At 48.5% G+C, this 23,466-nt stretch overlaps 1 protein-coding gene across 1 annotated transcript; it reads right to left on the minus strand.

Moving 5' to 3' along the window:
- Positions 1–495: 495 nt before the first annotated feature.
- Atox1 (antioxidant 1 copper chaperone) lies at positions 496–15,204 on the minus strand. The gene is made up of 4 exons (XM_051168182.1): positions 15,135–15,204; positions 7,255–7,330; positions 3,269–3,432; positions 496–633 (listed from the first exon to the last, which is right to left on the minus strand). The coding sequence occupies exons 1-3, from the start codon at positions 15,138–15,140 to the stop codon at positions 3,308–3,310; spliced, it is 207 nt and encodes a 68-aa protein (XP_051024139.1). The 5' UTR covers positions 15,141–15,204; the 3' UTR covers positions 496–633; positions 3,269–3,307.
- Between the last annotated feature and the right edge of the window lie 8,262 nt (positions 15,205–23,466).

Consider the following 23,466-nt stretch of genomic DNA (forward strand, 5'->3'; position numbering starts at 1 on the left):
TCTGTGGTCTGTGAAATATGTAAAACTTAGTGAGTGGTGGACACTGGGGGATGGCTCTACTGCAAACAGTGCGCACTCATTGGTTCTTTTTTTTTCTTTACCACTAGCACAGTCATTTGCCGAACACGCTGTTCTCTCTCAGGCCTTGAACACTGAGATGTTAAGTAGACCAGCTAGGAGGTGCTAAAGCTCAAACCCTCCTGGGGCAGCCTGCCTTCACGGCGGCTTCCCATCTTTCTAATTGTTTCAGAGTCTCATCTCTTAATGAGAAGGGGGGGGGGGGAAAGTCAGGGATCTGACCCCACAAAAAAAAAAAAAAAATACTTCTCACTACAGAGAGAAGCCGAGAGAGGGCAGTGGGCTTCTCAGGATCACCAGCAGAGACCAGCCATGTGAAGGGCACCTGACCTCAAGTGGGAGGCTCTAGAAACGCAGGCAAACACAGCAGCAGCTTGTGGGTGAGCGAGCAGTACCAAGAACACAACAGACACTTCCTCAACAAATGCAGCCTGACTTTATTGCGGAGAAGATGGCAGGGAGCCGGCAGGGGAAGGCCTGTCTGGGCAGGAATTCCATGGCTGAGCTGGACTGAGCAGTTGGTGTTCCAGATCTGCCAAGAGACCAGATCAACAGCCAGCCTAGGAGAGAAGGAAAAATTAGATGGATCAATGGCGCCACCTACTGTGGATGGGAAATATTGCGGCTTATGGTGACTGCTGTCTGCACAGATGCTACAAAGTAACCAGATCTGCCAACTCTAGGTCTAGGTGAGGGGCGGGAGCTGACTCCTTCCATACAGCGTTTATACATCTTTGACTCCCAGAATAGAAAGTCAGAGAACTGGGCTTGGCAGACTTTTGCAATACCAACACAGGTGGTAGGAGGAGGATCAGGAGTTCAAGACTACCCTGATATAATATATACATACGTGTTGGGAGGTGGTGGTGCACGCCTTTAATCCCAGCACTCAGGAGGCAGAGACAGGCAGATCTCTTTGAGTTTGAGGTCTACAGAGTAAATTCCAGGATTGCTGAGGCTACGACAAAGAAACTCTGTCTCAAAAAACAAAAATAACAAAACAAAACAGGCATGACGGAGATGCATGCCTGTAATTCTAGCCTGGGGAAGTGGAGACAGGATGATCAGAAATTCAAGATCATTGTCACTAAATCTTGAGTTCAGGGCTAGCCTGGGGTACATGAGACACTCCCAAATGAACAAGCAAGCAAATAAACATACAGTATCACTCCCTTTGTAGGTGGTACCCAGGCTAGGTCATAGTAGCAGGAAGCAGCAGGGGTGGCTGGGCAACCACTGCTTGATGGACATGGGGTATTTTTCTCAGACAATGAAAATGTTCTCTAGTAGGTGCTGGTGTGGCTGTGCTCCACCACAAACGCCAACAGTGCTTATGAATGGCGCCCATGACCTTCATTTTCAACTTGATTAAAAAAAAAAAAAAAAAAAAGACACAAGAGAAGTGTCACACTACTGGCCCTCAGCAGGTGCTGATTCAGTTACAAGAGCCACTCTTTCTTCCAGTTCTCCATAGAGATTATGCTTATTAAATACAATCTTTTCTCAAAATTAAACAAAACCTTTTGTTTTTGTTGTTTTCTTTTTTGGAGGCAGGGTTTCTCTGTGTATTCCTGGCTCTCCTGGAACTCACTCTATAGACCAGGCTGGCCTCGAACTCAGAGATCTACGTGCCTGTGCATCCTGAGTGCTGGGATTAAAGACGAGGTGTGTGCCTCCGCCCCCTGGTCAAATAAAGCATTCTGAGTAGTATATGGTGTGTGTGTCATCATATGTGTGGAGGTCAGAGGACTGGTTTGTTCTCTTCTTCTGCCTTCATATGGGTTCTGGAAAGCAAATGCAGGTCGCCAGGCTGTCACTCAGATGTCCTTACCCACCAAGCCATCTTCCTGGCCCTCAAACATGACCTTACACGGAAAAGCTGCACAGGGGGGCTCACAGCTATAATGATAGCATTTGAGGGCCTACGGCAGAATCGTTGCCAATTCCAGATGGCCTGGGTAACAGGGTGAGGGCCTATTTAAAAAATGACTTGTAAGAAATAAAAAAATAAAACCAACAAAGAAAACTGTTTACATGGCGGTGCAAAACACAACAGGGTTGTCTGGAAGGGATGGAGGCCAGTGGCCCACCCACTCACCCAGCCTCTGCCAGGGGCTCTCATGGGTCACTGGCAGGGCCAGTGCTACCTACTGTGACTACTCCTCACACGCTCACACACCCGCATGTTCACACGGGATGCCTGGCTCCTTCCCTCCCCTGCCACCCACCGGTGTGGGGCTCAGGTCAGCTAGGTCACTTGCCCTCAGTAGGCCTCATTTTATTCAGCTCTAGAGAAGACACAAACCATCAAAAAAACCCAAAACCAAACCAAAACAACAACAACAATAAACCCTTGACCATTGTAATTCGTGGGTCACATGCACTGCAGAGGAAAGGAGACTGCTGGGCATAGTGGGAAGGACTGCTGGGTGGACAGGTGAGGACAGTCCTGCTTCCTGAGGGAAGGGCGCTGGCACGGGGCCACTTCCTGCCTCTCTGGAACCCGTAAAATAGAAGGAAGAGAGCTTAGAGGGGTCACTGATTCTGCACCAGGCTGGGCTAGAGGTGCATCCGGCTCCAAGTGCAAGGAAGGGCTGGGTGAGCATGAAGCCATGCACAGGAATGCGAGGCCTAGGGCACAGGCATCAACTGTGAAGGGCCAGTCACTTCACCAAAGCAAGAGGCTCACTATTCCAGGAGGGCCAGACACTATCAACCTAAATCCTGCTGGCAGGCAGGGTGCCCTTCAAGCGCCATGGGGCTCTGGGGACATAACACGGAGTTCTACCTGCTCACAGGAGGCCATCAAGACCCCCAAGCTTCTGGTTTGCCCTAGACAATGATGACGCGACCCTTCCAAAGGGATGCCAGTGGGCTAAATAGACTAGGGTACCCCTCCTACCTCACTCAAGAAGCCCAAGTTCAGGCTGAGCACCTCAAATCCAGGAAGCCCAGTTGCAGTGTGCTCCAAAGTGAGAACTTCCGTGTGCCAACGTGATGGTGGAAAGGCTTGGGGGTTTCCTATTATGGATGCCCTCTGTGTGAATTTGGACAAAGATTCCAAACCCCAGCAACACTGCAATTTGAACTGCGTCTGGGCTCAAGCCTTTCAGAAGAGGAACCTGCATCCCATAGGACCCCTGGAGAAGCAACAGGCTTGTGTGACAAAGGCTGGGGCCTCACCCACCTACCTCTTCAGTACATTTGGAGGGGCTCGCCCAGGTCCTGGTTACTTGGGGCCAAGGTAGGAAACAGCCTTTCCTGTTTTGTTGAGGGTTGCCAGCAGGGTGTCTGTGCTGTGCTCAGACTCGATGCAGACTTTCTTGTTGGGCAGATCAATGTTGAACTCCACTCCTGCAGGAAGGAGGAGGAAACTGGGATGTGGGAGGAGGGACGCAGGATCTTCCCACCCACTGGAACAAAGAGGCCAGCTTCCTTAATTGTTCCCGTAACACCAGGTCCCTCCCCTGGGGCCAGGGAGCAGCAAGCTTTCTGTTTTAGGCACAGTGAGCGTGGCAGGCTCTGAGGCAGGCTTCTCTCGGTGAGAAAGGAGTTTTGGTGATTGAACCCCGGGACTACTAAGCTATTTCCTCAGCCCTCCCTCTGAGCTTCTCCTTTTTCTCTTTCCTTCCTTCCATCCAGTTCCCTTCCCCACAAATCCTGTCACCACTACTGTCTCTCTTTTCTATGCTCAAGCTAAGTTTCCACTTTAGCAACACAGAGCTCTTCTCTTTCCTTCTCTTTCTTTACAACTTTATTTAATATATATTTAAAATTATGTATATGTTTGGGTTTGTGTGGGGTATGTGCATATGAGTGGAGGTGCCCCTGTAGGGCAGAGGTGCAGGGTCTGGAGTTTTAAGTGGTTGTGAGCCACCAGATGTGGGTGCTAGGTCCTCTGCAAAAGGACTACACACATTTAACCACTGAGCAATCTCTCCAGCCCCTGATTTACTTATTTTTATGTATCTGAGTGGTTTCCTGGCATGCATATCTGTGTAGCACATGCATGCAGTATGCATGGAGGTCACAAGAGGGTTTGGGATCCCCTGGAACTGGAGTTGCAGATGCTTGTAAACCATCATATGGTGCTGAGAATTGAGCCGGGATCCTCTGCAAGAGCAACAAGTGCTCTCAACTATTTCTCCAGCCCCTTTCTTTCCATTTTTTATTACATTTTAATGAGAACGCATGCTGAGTCTGTGTTAGCAAGTGAGAGTGATCATGTGTTAAAAGAAAATCTGTATATGAGCATGTGTATGTGTGTGAAGGGTTTATGTGAGTATAAGGGACTGTATGTTAGTGTGTGAGTGAGTGTAAGGGAGAGTATATGTGAGTGCACGTGAGTGAGGTGAATGAGCATGTGGTCAGGGTGTGCATGAGAGAATGTGTGTGTGTGTGTGTGTACATGCACGCTCCCCTGTGAGAAGATGACTTAGAATCAGCTCCCTCCTTGTATGTGGGTCCCAGGAATTAAACTCAAGCTTGGCAGCAAGCACCCTTTCCCACTGACTAGTTCCCTGGGCCTCCCCAACCTTTTTGTGTGTGTGCTATTGATACCCAGGGTATCAAACATGCCAAACAAGTACTCTGTCACTGAATTTTATCCCTAGGCCTCTTCACACTTTATTTCATTTTATGATTTTTGGAGACAGGGTTTCTCTGGGTAGCTATGGCTGTCCTGGACTTGCTTTGTAGACCCGGCTGGCCTCGAACTCATAGAGATCCGCCTGTCTCTGCTTCCCGAATACCTGGGTTACAGGCATGCACCATTGCACCTGGCTCATACTTTTTATTTCGAGGCAGTCTCACTGAATTACCCAGGGTAGCAGTGAACTCTCTGAATCACTCTATAGTTCAGGGAGGCCTGAGCTTGTGATTTTCCTGTCTCAGCTTCCAGCTTACTGTGATTGACAGGCCTGGCTTTGATTCTTGCTTTTTTTTTTTTTTTTCCCCCCGAGACAGGGTCTCACTTTGTAGCCTTGGCTGTCCTAGACTCACTTTGTAGACCAGGCTAGCCTTGAACTCACAGCGATCTGCCTGCTTCTGCCTCCTGAGTGCTGGGATTAAAGGTGTGTGCCACCACGCCAGGCTGATCCTTGCTTTTCTTTCTTTCTTTTTGTTGCTTTTTTCAAGACAGGGCTTCTCTGTGTAGCCTTGGGTGTCTTGGACTCTCTTTGTAGACCAGGCTGGCTTCAAACTCAGAGACCCACCTGCCTCTGCCTCCCTGAGTGCTGGGATTACAGGCGTGCGACCACCATGCTTGGCTCCTAACAATTGCTTTTTCTCTTTTTTCTTTCTTTCTTTCTTCCTTTCCCTCCTTCGTCTTCCTTTTTCTTTCTTTCTTTCTTTGTTTTGTGACACGGTTTATCTGTGTAACCTTGGCTATCCTAGCTGTCCTGGGTAGACCAGGCTTGGCTTGAACTCATAGCAATCCACTTACCTCTGCCTCTCAAGTGCTGGGATTGCAGGCATGCAGCACCTCACAGGCTCACTTTGCTTTCTTATAGCTCCCAGAACCACAAAAACAGGGGTGGTGCCACCCACTATGGGCTAGGCCCTCCCACATCAATCATCAATCAAGGAAATCCACCACAGGCTAGCTCACAGGCCAATCTGGCAGGGTGTTTTCTGAGTTGGGGCTCACTCTGCCAAATGGCTCTCGCCTGTGTCAAGTTGACATAAAACTAGCCAGTGCAGAGAGAAACTTATCAAAGGCAAAGGCCCCTCAGCACCAGCAGGGCCATTCAGCACACAGTGCAGGGTATGGCTGCGACCTCTGAATCTATGTATAATAGAAAGTTACAGACCTGTCAAGTAGGTGCTGGGAATTGAACCCAAGGCCTTTGTAAGAGCAGCCAGTGCCCCTAACCACTGAGCCATCTCTTCACTATTTCATTTCTCAAGTATCTTGGGCACATGCTGACATGGACTGACATTCTCAGATCCTATCTGGGGAGGTCTAAGCCCTGGGGAGGAAAGTCCCTGGCCTTGTGGGAAGTCAGCAGCCAGGTTCTGTCCTGTGTTTCAGATTATTGTGAATAGACATCTCAGTGTAGCAGGGTGTGGTGACTCACGCCTATAATTCCAGAAATCAGGCAACTGAGGCAGGGCAACTATTCAAAGTCTCAAGTCTATCCTGGGCTACCCATGGTGAGTTCCTGGCTATCCAGGACTATAATGGGAGACCTTGTCTTAAAAAGAAATAAAATAAAGATATCCCAGCCCACAGGGCTCAGAAGCAAGTCGCTGACTCACTCTGTGACTTGGGATTTGGGCAAGGCACTTCCCCTCAGGCACTGGTGTTATCAGTCCCGTTCCACCTTGGCAAGTCCCACTCTGTGGACTGAGAATGTGTAGGCTGTCTCAGCACTCAGTGGTACTGTTATCATGAGTTTTATTGATTTACAATCTGTAGAGATAGGGTCCCACTCTCTAGCCCAGGCTAGCCTCAAGTCCACGGCAATGCCTTGTTTGTCTCAGCCCCCCAAGTACTGGGATTATAGCTGTGAGCTGCCTCAGACAGCTTTGCTTTGCTTCTGTGAACTCGTTTTTCATTTTTATTTTATTGCAGTACTGCAGATTGGATCTAGCATGTCATATACGCAATACAAGCACTCTACTGCTGGTCTATACCCCAGCCTCTTCGATCATTTTTATTTAGAGACAAAGTCTCCTTTAATTAACTGGGCTGGCCTTGAACTTTTGATTCTCCTGGGCTTCTGGGTTTACAGGCACGCACCACCAGGCCTGGCTGTTGTTACTCTGAATGTGTTGTCATACTGGAGCCCACCAGCATTCTACCTACCAACTCCAGGGCTCCAGAACTGGACCATGTGGCCAAATACCAGCTCTGCCCTGCTGGCTCTGTGAATCCAGCCAAGTCACTGAACTCCAAATAGTTCCCACCTTCATAAAATGAAGACAGTTGCTGGGCATTGGTGGCATGTGCCTGCAACCCAAATAGAGGCTGGATAATGGAGTCCATGACCACCAGCCTGGGCTACACATCGGGACCCTGAAGAGGGAGATGGGGAGAGGGAGGAAGAGGGAGCGGCGTGGTGAAATAATCAACAAAATGGAGTTGCAGCTGCAGCCGATCCTTCCAGGCTTCATGACTGAACATGACTCCCGGGTAACCGTATCCCATCCCATCTCTGACGGAGAGGCACTCACCTCCCAGCTTGTTGAGGACTCGGGAGACGGCATCAGCGCAGCCTTCACAGGTCATGTCCACGGAGAACTCGTGTTTCTGCAAGAAAGGGAGATTATGAGTCATACACTGTCCCGAGTTGACAAGGAGCAGAGAGAGTGGACACAATCTCACTGGAAGCCTGTCTGTGAGCCCAGTCAACGGGTAAGAGGAGGATGCAGGGCTTCTGTGCATCACAGGCGGTACCAACAGAGGCAATCTCCATGATGTCTTCTGAAAGGTCTTTCACTTGATGAACAGGATCACCTGCAGGGCTGTGTGAGATGCTCTTCTCCAGTCCTCCCTTGAGGTTACTGCTTCATGAGGCTTTGCCTCAGGACCAGGGAACTCAGCCATGGGCTGCACTCCCAGCAGAGCTAATCTAGGACCTGATTCTTCACCAGAACATTATTCTGTACACACACGCATTATTTTGTGCGTCCCCAAGGATTCTCCACAGGCTGCAGGTCCGCTCAGCAGCCTGGTCAGGGATATCAATTATGTCAATAGGCAGGTGACTCGGGCATGTGGTCACCACTGTTCTGATCCAAGTATTTCATGCTCAAAGGCAGCACCTGAGTTCCAGGAAGAGGAGGAACTTCTGGAACTCCCCAGTGCACTGCAGGTAGATGGGAAGGGATCCCAGGTTCCTGAGGTCCTGCAACCTCCAAGATATCTAGCAAGCCAAGGCAGGCAAGTGCTTATGAGACTGGGCTTCTGTTCACATCACTGCTGCACCCAAAATACTGGGAACAGTAAGAGGCACAGAAAAGGTACCTAACCCACTAGTGAGCTGATGACCAACATCATGGCTAGACAACTTCTGGGTCTTTGGCTGTTTTCAGAAAGGGGCCGCGCTAACCTTCCCTTCCTTCACCATCTGGAAATGCGAACATCTGGGCTCCAACACTTGCAAACTGTATGTTCTAAGCAGCTCAACTCATGGGGTACCAGTCCCTTCTCTGGGCTGAAGAATGACACAAACACAGGGTTTGTCATGTGGCAGTCAGCCTCCACTGTGCCCTCTACTTTCTCACCTCCTGGTATTTATGCCCCTGAGAGGTCTTTCCGTAACATCGCAGGGTAAGCCTGTGTGTCTTCAACTGAAGGCTGACGCACTGTTAGGTGACTGAGCTCGTCACAATGCTGGCTTCTGCCCTGTTTCCTACTGGGGTCACTCTAGAGCTCAACCTTCCTAATTCTGCCACTCTTTAATCCAGTTCCTGATGTCGTGTTGACCCCATCCAACCATAAAATTGTTCTGTTGCTACTTTATAACTCTATTTTTCCTAGTGTTATGAACCATAATGCAAATACCTGATCTGCAAGATATCTGGTATTTGACCACTAAAAGGGGTTCAACCATTAAAAGGAGTTTGACCCGCAGGTTGAAAACCATTGCTCTAGAAGAAGCTGGCTGCCATGTTAAAGAACACCTTTGATAGCCACGTGTGTGGTAAACGCCTGTAATCCCAGCACTTGGGAGGCAGAGGCAGGAGGTCTCTGTGAGTTAGAGGGCAGCCTGGTCTACAAAGTGAGTCCAGGACAGCCAGGGCTACACAGAGAAACCCTGTCTGAAAAGGACACTTTTGTATCCATCCAGAGGTCTACCGGGCGAGAAACAGTCTTCAAGGTTAAAACCAAGGAGTGCCCCAGCGTGGGCAAACCTCTGGCCTGCACCGTTGTTCCCTTAGGTCCCAAGCCAAGCCTAGTCACTCTACTCAGCCACTCCCAGGTCCTGACCCCAGGTTTGGGGATAAGTATTAAAGAGCAATAGATAGCCAATATGTTAATAAGATTAGACTATGGACTGGATACCTCTAAACCAAAGTTACTAGATTCTGATAGTTTTCTTCCTTTTGAAAAACAATGTCTCAGCTGGGCGTGGTGGCGCACGCCTTTAATCCCAGAACTCGGGAGGCAGAGGCAGGTGGGTTGCTGTGAGTTCAAGGCCAGCCTGGTCAACAAAGCGAGTCCGGGACAGCCAAGGCTATACAGAGAGACCCTGTCTCGAAAACAAACAAACAAACAAACAAAAAAAGAAAAACAATGTCTCAGCCCTGGGAATGTAACTCCACACATCGCTTGCCTAGCATGTGCGAGGCCCTGGGTTTACTTCCCAGTACTGAGACAGCCAAGCATAAGGAATGGCTTCCGCTACACACCTACCCCTTGACAATGAACCTAGCACCCTGTTAGCAACCCAAGATGGTACCCCCTGCCCCCTCCCTTGCTTCAAGCATTGGAAATAAGTTACCCTCTCAACAATGCCTGATTTCCCCATTTCTATTCCCCATCCTAAAACACAATCTAGGAACCACTGGGAATGGGCTGCTCAAGCACAGCGAGGCAAACTGTCTCCGAGGTGCAATTGTAGTTAGAATTCCTTATTTCCATCTTATGCCTATGCATATGTATATGATTAAAATCAGATGGCTTGAGGGAAGGGGCATATACAGTGAACAAAGCTTTCCTTAGCCCAAGCCCATCAGTCCATACAGATAAGCACCCAAATCACACACTCCTAGCAACTAAAACCCTTCTCTTTAACCCTATAAAAAAGAAGCCCCAAGGGCTGGAGAGATGGCTCAGAGGTTAAGAGCACCATCTGTTCTTCCAAAGGTCCCAAGTTCAATTCCCAGCAACCACATGGTGGCTTACAACCACCTGTAATGAGATCTGGTGCCTTCTTGTGGTGGGCAGGCACACGTGTGGGCAGAATACTGTATAAATAAATAAATCTTAATAAAAAAAAAAAAAAAAGCCCCAAACAATAAGTAGGGTCCTTGAGTACCCTCACTCAAATGGCAGGCTCCTCTGCTGCAGTATATTCTGGTCTGTTTTGTGTGTTGCTTTGTTTTGAATAGTTTCCTTGCTACTTTGTAGTCTATGTGCATCTTTAATTCTTTGAATAAGATGCTCAGAGCATAGGATCACCTAGCCCAGACCCCAACCACCAGTAATGTTACTACAAACAATAATGAAACAGTGGCTACTTCTCCTTGATTTTTGGTGCTTGATTTGTTATTGTTAGTGTTGCTGCTTTGACAACAGAGTCTCATTATATAGGCCAGGCTAGCCTGGGACTCGTTATGTAGTCTCACACAGTATCTTCCTGCCTCAGAAACCCAAGTACTCTATAAACAGGCACCCAACAGCATACCCAAATTCAATCTTCACCTTCGTCATGAAGCTCATCAAAATATTTCTAACACAGGTGAGTGTGCCTTATCTGAGTGCTTGGGAGCAGGAATGGCCCTGATTAGGGAATGTTTGCATACACATAATGAGGTATCTTGGGGACGGGATGAGTCTAAACGTGAATCATATGTAGTACACAGACTAAAGATAATTTCATGTAATGTTTTTAATGAGCCATGTTTGGGCACCTATCACACCACTTGTGGCATCAAGGCCCCTGGGTGGTCTGAAACGTCCTATACAGACCAGACTGGCCACAAACTCACAGAGATCTCCTTGCCTCTTCCTCTTAAGGGCTGGGATTCAAGTCATGCACCACCATGTCTACAATATTTTTTGGTAAAAATACAGTAGTTTTATGTGTATATGGGTGTGCCTTCACGAGTTATACACACCAGGTATGTAGAGGACTTCACATAACTCAAAAGAGGGGTGTAGCATCCCCTGGAAGTGGAGTTACAGGTAGCTATGAGCTGCTATGTGGTGACAGAAATTGGACTTGGGTCCTCTGCAAGATAGCATTCTTACCTACTAAGGGTTGTAGCTCAGTGGTTGAGAGCTTGTCTGCCATGATGCCCTAATGCCCCTAGGTTCAATTTCCAGCACTACCAAATCAATAAATTAGGCTAAACCCACTGCAAGCACATGGTATCGCAAATTCCTTTTTGAAAATTACATTTGGGGGCTGGAGAGACAGCTTAGCAGCTAAGAACACATACTGTTCTTCCAAAGGACGCGAGTATGAATCCCAGCACACATAATAGCAGGCTCACAACAGCCTGTAACTCTAGCTCCAGGGGGATCATCTGACTCCACTGGGATCATCTGGACTCCACGTGCAGCTCCACTCATGTGCACATCCTTACCAGCTGACCCATCCTGCAACCCTCACTTCCCTTTCTGCAGTATTTTCTAGCTTGAGAAGAGAAGCATTCATTTACTCCTGCTCTTGATTCACTAAGGTGTGAGGTCATGGGTGGAAAAGCCCTGAGGGGAGAGGCTTTCTTTGCTCCAGGGAAATCTTTAGCATAGCTGAGTGCCCATCCCCCACAGCCCGACTCTCAGCAGACGCTCAGAAATAGGAGTTTCATGGGACAATTTCTGCTGCCCAAGGAGTTAAGTCAACAGTTATCTGAACTCCAAACTGAGGACCACAGCAAGGAAGTCTTTCTTTCACAATACAGAGATCAGAGGCCAGGGGTCCGCCCACAGGAAGCCAGCATCCCAACTCAGAGCTCCCTACCTCCACCTACAAATTGCGCAACTAAACATGAGGGTGACACAAAGTCTGCCTAAGAGTGATCCAGCCTTCACAAGGACATCCCTGGACCGCTTCACCCCTGGCTGTCTCGCCCGCTCCTCTGCACCTCTGCTTTGTGTTATATAAGACGGTCCTTTAGGTCTTGAGTTGCTGCTCAGTGGCAGAGCATAGACACAGAATACAGAGCGACATCTAACACTACAAAACAAAACAAAAGCTTTAAGCCAGGTGCAGCAGCTCTGTAATCTCAACACTTGAGAAGCTGAGGCAGGAGGATTGCTGTAAATTTAAGGATCAGCCTGGCCTATATATATATATATATATATATATATTCATTTATAGGCCAACCTGGGCTACAGTGTAGGACTCTGCAATGACAACAAGCAAGCAAAATGAATCCTCTTAAGTATAATGTATATAATATTGTTGTATGGCAACATATTGTTGTGTCGTTATATGACATATAACTTTGACATATCAGATGTCAAAGTCTGGAGGGTCATAATACATTTACTTCTTTGAGGGGCTGGAGAGATGGCTCGGCAGTTAAGAGCACTGGCTGTTCTTCCAAAGGACACTGGTTCAACTCCCAGCACCCGCACCGCAGCTCACAACTGTCCGTAACTCTTTTATTTTGGAAAGCCAGTAAGTGGTACGATTCTGTAATCGGCTCTCTAGAGCTGGAAGAGTGGGGATGGAGGAGGAGGAGGAGGCACTTTGCTCTTCTAGAGGACACTGCGTCTTTGAACACTGGTGTCTGGACTCCCAGTTATTAATAGCTATGTTATCTGTGATGTGCTGGGCCTTTTTCTAAATGCGTTGTTACTCTGTCTCCTTTGGTCACTACAATGATTCCATAACCTGGGAAACTTACTACTCCTTCTGAGAGGTGAGAAAGCAGAAGCTCTGAGGTTAGGAACTGACTCAGGGAGACACAGCTCATGGATACACAAAACTTTAACTTTTGTTTGTTTTTTGAGACAAGGGTTTCTCTGTGTAGCCTTGGCTATCCTGGACTTGCTTTGTAGATCCGGCTGGCCTTGAATTCACAGCCCGGTCTTTGCCTCCCTGGGTGCTGGGATTAAAGGCTTTTTTTTTTTTTTTTAAAGATTTATTTATTTATTACTTATAGAGTGTTATGCCTACATGTAGGCCTGAACATCAGAAGAGGGCTGCTGGGAATTGAACTCAGGACCTCTGGAAGAGCAACCAGTGCCCTTAACTACTGAGCCATCTCTCCACCCCTAAAGGCATCTTTTAAACAGTGAGGTCCATGTTAAAATGGGGTAGAAGCCAGCTCTACCCAAACTGACCTACATCTTCCTAAAATGTCCCTGAGGACAGATGGGTGTAGAGGAATTTTAATTCAGACATAGCTGCTTTGGCAAAAGATCACAAACCTGGAAGGTAGGGTTAGAATGCAAGCACACCTTAAATTACAGGAGACAACGCTGGGTGTGGTGGCGCACGCCTTTAGTGCCAGCACTCGGGAGGTAGAGGCAGGTGGACCGCTGTGACGTTCGAGGCCAGCCTGGTCTACAAAGCGAGTACAGGACAGCCAAGGATACACAGAGAATCCCTGTCTTGAAAAAAAAAAAAAAAAATACAGGAGACAGAGGGCAAGCAGATCTCTGAGTTCAAGGACAGCCTGCTGTAGAGAAAGTTTCAAGAAAAGCTTAGGTCCAGGCATTGTAGTACATGGCTTTAATCCCAGCACTCAGGAGACAGAGGCATGCAGATCTCGGTTAGTTGAGTCAGTTCAGTGAGTTGGGAGGCAGTGCAGTGGAGATGAGTGGCAGGTCAGTTCGTGGAGTTTAGAGGCAGTTTTATCACGACTATTACAGAGACAGGTTGAAGAGAGGACAAGCTAGACCCAGCCGAAGACAGAGTGAGCCAACATTAGTTTGAGGCCAAGTGGAGCAATTCAGTTAGACACCGAGAGAAAAGTCAGAAAAGCCAGATGGAATCAGTCAGTTTGGAGAGGAGTCTGAGCCAGAACAGCTGAGGTGAACCAGCCAGCCAGAGTTCAGAAAGAACTAGGAAGGGTGAGCTTATTCAGCAGAGGCTCAAAATGTTCTAGGCCTAGATAAGACTGTATGGAGCCTAGAAACTTCTAGGATTGGGGCTAGGTTAGCAGATGGAGGCAGTAAAATGACAGTTACATCAAACAAACAAAAGATACTTTAACAGGCTGAGTTATATATTTGATGATATGATTCCAACCACAGCCCTGTGAGGTCTATTTTCACTCCCCATTTTATGGACAAGTTATGAAGGCAGAACAACTTGTCTGGGGTCCCCCCCAGCTTGCAAGCCAAAGGCACAAACTTTCAAGTTTCTGGGATAAGCTTTGGTCAGCAAAGCATCTTGGGTTAAGACTCATTTTCCTGGCTAGACTGGAGGCAGCACTTGACCAATACCTCTCTGCCTTTAGCTGTTGGTCTTGATAAGATGCCTACTGTAGGCCTCGCTTCCATCGAAGTCCTGCTCAATGCCGGCAGAGGCAGACACAGAATAAAGGGATCCTCATGCTGGTTTTTTTGTTTTTGTTTTGTTGTTGTTTTTTTCTTTACTGCTGCTCCGTCGAGAGCTTGGCAGCATCCATTCTGGAATCCCAGAGTCTCTCACAGGGCAGGGCTGACTAGCTTGACTGGTAGGATAGATTTTTATCAAGTTCTTTGTCTAGTCTTTGTGTGATCAGAGGACAGGTCTCCAGACAAAGGGCAAAAACCACAAAAAAAATGACACCTGAGCTTTAAGGCTTTGTACCAGGAGGAAATCCCTGGTTTACTCCCAGAAAATAAGCTGCTAGAACACAGAATACCCGCGGGAGACTTCTGGCTTCAGAGCTACCAGGAGGAAAATGCTCCCCGCTCCATGGCCTTAGCCAGTATCTCTGGAACTCAACTGGGATCAGAGCTTGCCTCCAGGCAAGTACAACTGGTTTTGCCCAGCACTTCCCAAGTGGTCTGGCTTCATCCTACCTAGGTGGCTCCCAGCAGTAAATGCCGGCCGGAGTGGACAGGAAAGGTGGAGGGACATGCTACTCTTAAAACCTGCTAGCCCCGCTGCAGGGAGGCATGCACGTGGAAAGGGCAGGTTCCGGGGTCCCTATGTGGGTTCTCTGGCCTCCCTCCTGGCCTCCCTTTCTCTACCACTCAGGAAGGATGGAACTGGTCCGCCAAGACTCTCCGGAGCGATCCTGAGGCCTGTGTTCTGCATCACAGCGCTCTCTGCAGCTTTCCCGAGGGTCCCACAGCTGGAGGGCGAGTGAGGAGGGTAAACTGAGAAACGACTGCAGCTCAGGCCACGGCCTGAGCCGAGACAGCAGCATCTGGCCGGAAAACGGTGTATCTGGCCAGAGGCAGCAGTTCGCGCGGGTGGAGCGACGCGGCGACTTACCGGCATGACTGAAGCGGCACAGGGAGCGGCGGCGGCAGCAGCGACTGGAACGCGTCTCCCGGACACCAACGCGGCGCTTCCGGAGTGCGCTCCTGGGAGCCCCACCCTCAGGCCAACCCAGCCTTCGGCCAGGCCCCGCCCTGGGGCCGGGCTCCGCTTAGTCCCCGCCCTTTCCGGCCCAGTTAGAGCCAGGCTCCTCCTTTGGGCCGGCCTCCGCTTGGTTCCCGCCTCTTTCTGACCTGGCTTTTTCGTTCGGCTCTGCCTCTTTGGCGCCAGGCCACACCCCTTCCAGGCTCCGACAGCCAAGGCTCTTTTGGAGGCTGTCTTGTGGGACCCGGTTGTGTCCTCCACTGGGTCGGTTTTTTTTCAGTGTGGGGCTGGGGGATGCAAGGTCCACGCTCCTGGGAAGGACAGTTCCTGGCATTTCCTTAAAGAGACCATCTCCTTTGTTTGCCGTTCAGCCTCTGAACTAGAGTGGCCACGCCTCGGGCTGCAGGCTTGTTGTCCCAAGTACTAGAGAGGCTGAGGCAGAAGGGTTCTGGGTTCAAGGTTTGCCTAGGCTTCAGAGTTCAAGGCTATTCCAAACTTCTTGAGACTCTGTCCTCAAACACACACACACACACACACACACACACACGTTTAAAGTCCAAATTTAAAAGCACAGAGCATATCAGTACACACCTGTAATCTCAGCATTTGAAAAATTGAGGCAGAGTTTGGAGTGGTGGCGCACACCTTTAATCCCAGCACTTGGGAGGCAGAGGCAGGTGAATCTCTGTGAGTTCCAGGCCAGCCTGGTCTACAAAGTGAGTTCCAGGACAGCTAGGGCTACGAAATCCTGTTTTTTAAAAAAGAAAAGAAAAGAAAAAGAAAGAAAAGCAGAGGCAGAGCGGGGCCAAGTGGTGGCCCACACCTTCAAACCCAGAGGCAGGTTGATCTTGAAGCCAGACTTGTCTACAGAGGGAGTTCCAGGACAGCCAGGGTTACACAAAGGAACCCTGTCAAACAAAACAAAACAGCTGAGGCAGGAGGATCCAGAGGTGGCTGGGGCCTTTAATCTCAGCACTCAGGAGGGAGAAATAGCCCCACAGACCTGCCTACAGGCCAATTGGATGGAACCAGCTTTTCAATTACAGTCCTTTTTCCGGGATGACTCTAGCTTGTGTCAAGTTTACAAAATCTAACCAGAACTCGAAGAGGAAGAAGAAGAAGAAGAAGAAGAAGAAGAAGAAGAAGAAGAAGAAGAAGAAGAAGAAGAAGAAGAAGAACCACCACCACAACAACAACAAGACCTGTGAGAATATAAGTGCTATTCCTACCCAATTATAGCAGCCCCAGTAAACTGAGTTACTTCATGGGTAACTCTGATACCCATGAAGAAGATGGGCTTCCTCAACAGTGCCCGTAGGAGCCTTAGATTGATCTCCACCATTAGCCATTTGTGTCCTTAAGCTGAAGGCTAAGAGAGGATCCCTAAACTGAACAGGCAACTTGTCATTCTGTGTGTCAGGGTGGGTTTGAGATACCAGAAGAACTAAAATTGGATTTCAGGGTTACCAGGGCAAAGGTTCAAATATATAGGCCTACGCACTCGGGAGGCAGAGGCAGGTGTATTACTGTGAGTTCGAGGCCAGCCTGGTCTACAAAGTGAGTCTAGGACAGCCAAGGCTACACAGAGAAACCCTGTCTCAAAACAAAACAAAAAACAAACAAACAAACAAACAAAAAAGAAAAGAAAAGAAAAAGAAAGAAAGAAAGAAATAGGCCTACAGGAGATAATCTGGCCAGCTACAAAAAAGAGCCCCACCAGAGATAGCATTGCCTAGTGACTGACCCCAAGGATCCCACTGGAGATAGAGTTGATAAAAGGCCAAGATTTATGGCCACATTCCTTTCTGCCCCAGCCAAGTGTGGTGGTGCATGCCTTTAATCCCAGCACTTGGGAGGCAGAGGCAGGTGGATTGCTGTGAGTTTGAGGCCAGCTTGGTCTACAAAGGGACTCCAGGACAGCCAAGGCTGCACAGAAAAACCCTGTCTTAAAAAAAAAAAAACAAAAACAAAACACCACCACCACTACAAGATACGTCCCTGGACAAAGTAGTGAACAAAGAGAACAGAGAAAGCTAAGCCATAGGTGGTCTTGGTGCCTTTTTCTGTAGCCTGTTGCCTTTAGACATCAGGCTTCCTTATGTTACTCAACCAATAAGCACTAGTCAGGCTGGAACGCCCCCGCTTTAGGGCACTGGAAGGGATAGGAGCCTATAAACTTACCCTCAGCTCAGAGATCGAGGCTCTTTCTGGATACCACTGCGTTGGTGACTGTCAGAGCCCCACTCAAGTAGAAAAGTAAAGGTCCTTGTGTGTATCAAGTCCTGGTGGTCTTTTTTTGGGGTTCTCGTGATCTGGGTATAGCAGGTTCAGTCAGAAACCATGCTATAATTTGAATATAAAAGTTATGAGAAGTTGGCTAACAGGAAAAAACCTAAGAATCTAAGACTAATTGGATGGGGTGGAGCACAGGTGCTTATAAACAACCCCTTGTCCTACACTTGGGAGACTGACGCAGGGGAAGTCTGAATTGGAGACCAGTCTGAGCTACATGAGAACCTGTCTTAAGTGAACATAAATAAAGTAAATGTAAGATTATAATAGGTTGGGCATGGTAGCAAACACTGGCAAGCTCATTACTTGGGGATTGGAAGCAGGTGGATTGCTGAAAGTTCAAGGCCAGCCTGGACTACTTAACATCATGTCCCAAGCACGAACAACCCTTCACCTATATAAAAGTGTGGTAGCTGTAAGAAGACCTCACTGTCCAGAAGACATGGGTGTCCAAGAAACAGGTCCCTCCCTCTGTACTCCAGCCCCCAAATTGAGCTCATAGTCTGCCAAAGGCAGCAAGTTCTTGAGAAGGCTGGGTGGAAGGCTTCTGGGAAAGCATCTGCATCCCTCACAAATGGAACTGATACCACTTTCTGCCTCCTCGCCTCTACTCTACTAGAGACTTCTAGAGAATAAAGACCTCCCATTTATCTGTTTATGACAGAAATGCTACAAAGGCTGATGCAGAAGCCATGGAGCCAGTGCCAAGCACTGATGGCCTCAGACTTATTCTGGGAGAAATGAAGCCATCTTTATTTGACCTCCTGCACTCAGACTTCCTATACTTGCCCCTCAGTGATAGTCTCCACCTGATGGGTGTACAGGCTGCTTCCAGCCTTAATGCAATGACACCCACTTAGTTCCCTAAAAGTCCAAGTAGAGTAAATGTGTATGTGACGAATTGTCTGTCATTTAAAGTTTTGGGTTTTTTTTTTTTCGAGACAGGATTTCTCTGTGTAGACCTGGATGTCCCTGGACTCTCTTTGTAGACCAGGCTGACCTCAAACTCAGAGATCTGACTGCCTCTGTCTCCCTGAGTGATGGGATAAAAGGTGTGTGCCATCGCACCCTACCTCCTCCTCCTCCTCCTCCTCTTCTTTGACAAGATGTTACTACGTAGCTCACGATGAGCTCAAACTCTTAATCCCAGACCCAAAGTGAAGACACACACTTGTAATCCCCTCACTGAGGAGGCAGAGGCAGGGGAATAGCCATGAGTTCAACACTATGATGAGCTACGCAACAAGTTCCAAGCCAGACAAAGCTACATGGTGAGATCTTGGGGGGTTTTTTTTGTTTTTTGTTTTTTTTTTTTAAAGATTTTTTTTTTTTTTTCATGAGTGCTCCATCTGCATGCCAGAAGGGGGCATCAGATCACATTATAGATGGTTGTGAGCCACTATGTGGTTGCCAGGAATTGAACTCAGGACCTCTGAAAGAGCAGTTGGTGCCCTTAACCTCTGAGCCATCTCTCCCCCCCTGAGATCTTGTTTCAAAACAACAACAAAACATCTTTATATCATGGGCCCAGGTGATGTCAACAACCTGAGTTTGATCTCCAAGCCCCAAATGGTGGAAGGAGAAAACCACTGTTTACTGTCATGTTGTCCTCTGACCTCCAAAGGCCGATCATGATGTGTGTGCACCCACAAACTGAGCATGGTTTTTCACGCCTGTCATCCTAGCAGTTGGAAGGTGGAGGCAGGAAGATCAGAAGTTAAATGCCAGACTGTTTGACCTGACTCAAACAAAACAATAACAGCCACAACAATGAAAATTAAACAGAGGGGGAAAAATCCTACAATAGCAAAGGGTGCAGAATAAAAAGTGAGCCTGTCCTCTCCACTGGGACAAAGTTCATCTCACTATCAGTAATCATTAACTGTTTCTTGTGACTCAATTTCAATCTTACCAGTGCAAGCCGGGTGAAAAGACACAGAAATGGATGGTTCTGGACAACCCAGGCTGCTCAGTGTTTCCATGGGAGCCTCTGCCACGTTGTCTGACCCAGCAGCATGTTCCCGTTCTTTGCTCACTGCCTTCTGAACAGCTCTATACTTGTACCCGCAGATTTGCCCTCCTCTTCTGGATGGTTTGGTGACTGTCCCTTGGAAGTGGAGATTGTGTTATTGTGTCTGTTACAGTGTTATTATGTCTGATTCTTCTCTGCAGCCAGATGTCTGGGTGGGACTGTTGTCGTCTTCGGAGGCAGTCTTCCTACACAGGAGTCCACTGAAGGTGGAAGTCCTCCTTCAGCCTTCCAGGCCTGCTCCGAGATAGAGATAGATGCCCTTCTATCTCAGTGGCAGTCAGTGCTGCCCTGAAGAGGACTACTGTAGTAAGCCTTTTTGTTTGTTTGTGTGCAGAGTTTCATGAGGTCTATAGAGGACTGTCCCCCCCCTCCCCAATGCCAACTCCATGACCTGAAGACCTTCGTGTCTGTGAGCCACCCTCAGATGTGCACATCTTTTCACTCTCACCGAGAAGCTTCTTTTTTTTTTTTTTTTTTTTTTTTTTTTTCGAGACAGGGTCTCTCTGTGTAGCCTTGGCCGTCCTGGACTCTATTTGTAGCCCAGGCTGGCCTCAAACTCACAGTGGTCCGCCTGCCTCTGCCTCCCGAGTGCTGGGACTAAAGGCGTGCGCCACCACGCCCGGCTTCCGAGAAGCTTCTTGTTGCAGTAGATGGAGATTAATACAGAGACTCCCTAATTTGATGAACACAGTAGAATAAGAGGCTGTGGTGTTCTCAGCCCTAAATGGGATGCCAGTACTGCCTACTGACCTCCAAGGCTCATGGTTCTCTGTAGAACAGGGGGCAGAAGGACTGTGAGGGGCAGAGACAGTGGATGATTCAGGATACAACATGCCATCTGCACACAGAACCCACAGTGACAGACAGGGACAGCATGTACAAGATCCAGGGAAACTGAAGCCAGTAGGTAGTTCCGGAACAAAGATTCCCCTTTAGCTGAGGAAGCAGAGGCAATCAATGGTCACTAGGAGAGGGAGATGGCACCAGAGAGGCCCTATATCCAGGAGCATACAGGCAGCAGTAAGTGGATCCAGTGGGCAAAGCAAACAAACAGACAAACAAACAACTCCATGGGATTGGAGGAGAACTTCACATGCATGTATGTAATTCCAAAACAACAAAAAGATATGTATCTCTATAGGTTTACATCTTTAAAACATTTCTTTCTTTTTCTTTTTCTTTCGGCTTTTTGAGACAGGGTTTCTCTGTGTAGCCTTGGCTGCCCTGGATTCACTTTGTAGACCAGGCTGGCCTTGAACTCACAGCGATCCACCTGTCTCTGTCTCCCGAGTGCTGGGATTAAAGGCATGCACCACCACTGCCCGGCCTTTTTCTTGTCTTTTTAAAAGCTGGTTGTGGTGATGCTCCGCTTTAATCCCAGCAGAGGAAGAATGAGGAGGATCTTTATGAGTTCTAAGCCAGCCAGGGCTATGAAGTGAGACTTTGTGCAAAAAAAAAAAAAAAAAAAAAAAAAAAAAAAATTGCTGAAGAGATGGCTCAGAAGTTAAAAACACTGACTGCTCTTTCAAAGGTCCTGAGTTCAATTCCCGACAACCACATGGGGGCTCACAACAATCTGTAATGTGATCTGGTGCCCTCTTCTGGCATCCAGGCTCACATGCAGGCAGAGCATTGTATACATAATAAAACTTTAAAAGATAGATAGATAGATAGATAGATAGATGATAGATAAGCAAAGCAGTCAGCAACATGGAGATTGCAATAAAAAGGTGAAAATTTGTTAAAGTTCTCTGAATAAAGTATTGTATGTTCCTGCAAGATCCTGGTTTACCCTTTAAGAAAGCCTCTACCTTCCCCCCACCAAAAAAAAAAAAAAAAAAAAAAAAAGAAAGCCTCCCAAGCCAGGCATTGTGACACATGCCTTTAATCCTAGCACTTGGGAGGCAGAGGCAGAGGAGATATCTGAGTTCAAGTTTGAGGCTAGCTTGGTCTACAAAGTGAGTTCAGGACAGCCTGGGCTACACAGAGAAATCCTGTCTCAGGGGGGAAAAAAAAAAAAACCCAACAAAAATCCCAAGACGACGACAACAACAAGAAGAAAGCCTCTCAGAGGGGCGTGAGGGCGCATCCCTATAATTCCAGCATTCTGGAGGCGGAGGCGGAGGCAGGGGAATCTCTGAGTTCGAGGCCAGTCTGGTTTGCACAGTGATATCCAGGACAGCTAAGGGCTATCTAGAGAGATCCTGTCTTGAAAGGAAAGGAAAGAAGGAAGGAAAGGAAAGGAAAGAAAGCCTTCTATGGTTTTGGTCCTACTAAAGAATCCTAGAAGGTTCCCAATGCCCTGGCTTCAGGGCTGGGGTGTCCACTGTCTGCCGACAGGCACCCTGACAGCTCTGGCTGCGTCAAGGCAGAAGAGGCCGGACTGCCGGAGAACTACAGATCACAGACTTTTCACTTGGTTCCTGGCTCCCGAGTTCCAGGTTCTGCGTGGTTTCCCTTTCCTTCCAACATGGGCTGGACAAGCTCTGAGTCTTTCTTTTGCACTAGGGGACTGTCCCACGTGTTCCCTTTCAGAAACTTGCTGTAATACTTAAACGCCTGTAGGTGTTCCCAGTATTTCCAAGGTTAGGGCAGGAGAATCACGAGTTTGAGGTCAGCCTAGGCTACATGGTAAATCCAGGTCAGCATCAGCTACGGAGGGGGGGGGGGGCACCCCTGTCTCAAAAAGTACCTCCCACCAAGAAAAAACCGAATTAATGAGAGTTTATCTTGTTTTCAGGGTTTCATGTCACTCAGGATAGCCTCGGACTTGCTATGTATCCACCTTCAGGGATCCCAAGGAATACAGACTAGAGTCCTCTGTGTGTCTAGCATTCGGACCACAGCTCTTTAATATAAAATGCCGATGGTGGCCAAACAGATGGCTCACAAAACCCCAAGTTTCGGACAGCAGCAGGCTGGGGTGCTACTTGGTCCCTGGAGCGTTTATGGGGGGAACCTTAGGCATGTCTGCCTAGGAGTTGGTAAGTTCCCATTTCAATTTGAAAAGCATATGACAGTAGCTGGTAAGTGACGCACCCTGTGGCGCAGGCAGGTCAGAGGGTGATCAAAGTGGGGATCTTGCCTCTGCAATCACAAGAAAACCTTCGGAAAACGAACCACGCGGGCGCCACCTGTTTGGAAGCCACTGGGGGACACGCGCATTCCCAAACGCCAGCTAGGCTGCCCCACGGGATGCTCTGGCTTCCCTGCCCAAGCCAGTTTTGCTGTTCTCTGTGACCACTGCATTCGTACTGAGTAAAGCAATGAGTGCTCTTCCAAAACGCGTGCAACAAAACAGTTTTGATGTGAAGGGCGGGGGCGGGGGGCAAGTCGGGAAACTTTGTCACTTAGATCCCGGGTACCAAAGTCGCCAGGGAAGGCGGGAGAGGGGTCCTTGAGGACAGCACTCGACTTAAGAGGAAGAGAAAGGAAAGGGACCGAAAGGCGCAGCTAGCACATCCTCTTAACCGCCCCAGAGGGTATGATGGCCCCGAGGCTGTCTTTGGAGAGGTTCATCCCTCCCTGTCAATCAGCTTCACCCGGTGTTGCGATTGGCTGGTGGCTTTCTTGCCCCCGCGCCTACCTCCCAGTTACATGGGGTTTACTTCCCCAAAGTACAAGGGCCCCACCTTGTGGATCAACCGCTCCTGCCAGGACAGTGGGTTTCCGCCCAGAAAAAGATATGTAAGCCAATGGGAGCGGGTGCATACAGCTATTGGCCTGTCTGAGTGTCGCTCAGAGCGCATCCCGCCCTCGTATTGACAGTTCACCCATGTATTGGTGAGGCTTTGTGTCTATCTGGGCTCTAACTCCTGCAGTCATAGGTAGATGCGGCCGCCACTCAGGAGCCCGGCCTCTGGACGGAGGCGATGTCCAATCGCGGCCAAGGGCCGCGGCGGCCGGGCGGCCATTGGT

The sequence above is a fragment of the Acomys russatus genome, chromosome 25 (assembly GCF_903995435.1).
Source record: "Acomys russatus chromosome 25, mAcoRus1.1, whole genome shotgun sequence".
NCBI lineage: Eukaryota > Metazoa > Chordata > Mammalia > Rodentia > Muridae > Acomys > Acomys russatus.

Coding starts and splice junctions, on each gene's coding strand:
- Atox1 (XM_051168182.1), bottom strand. Junction 3,433..7,254: donor AGTCCTCAACAAGCTGGGAG/GTGAGTGCCTCT, acceptor TCCTTCCTGCAG/GAGTGGAGTTCAACATTGAT.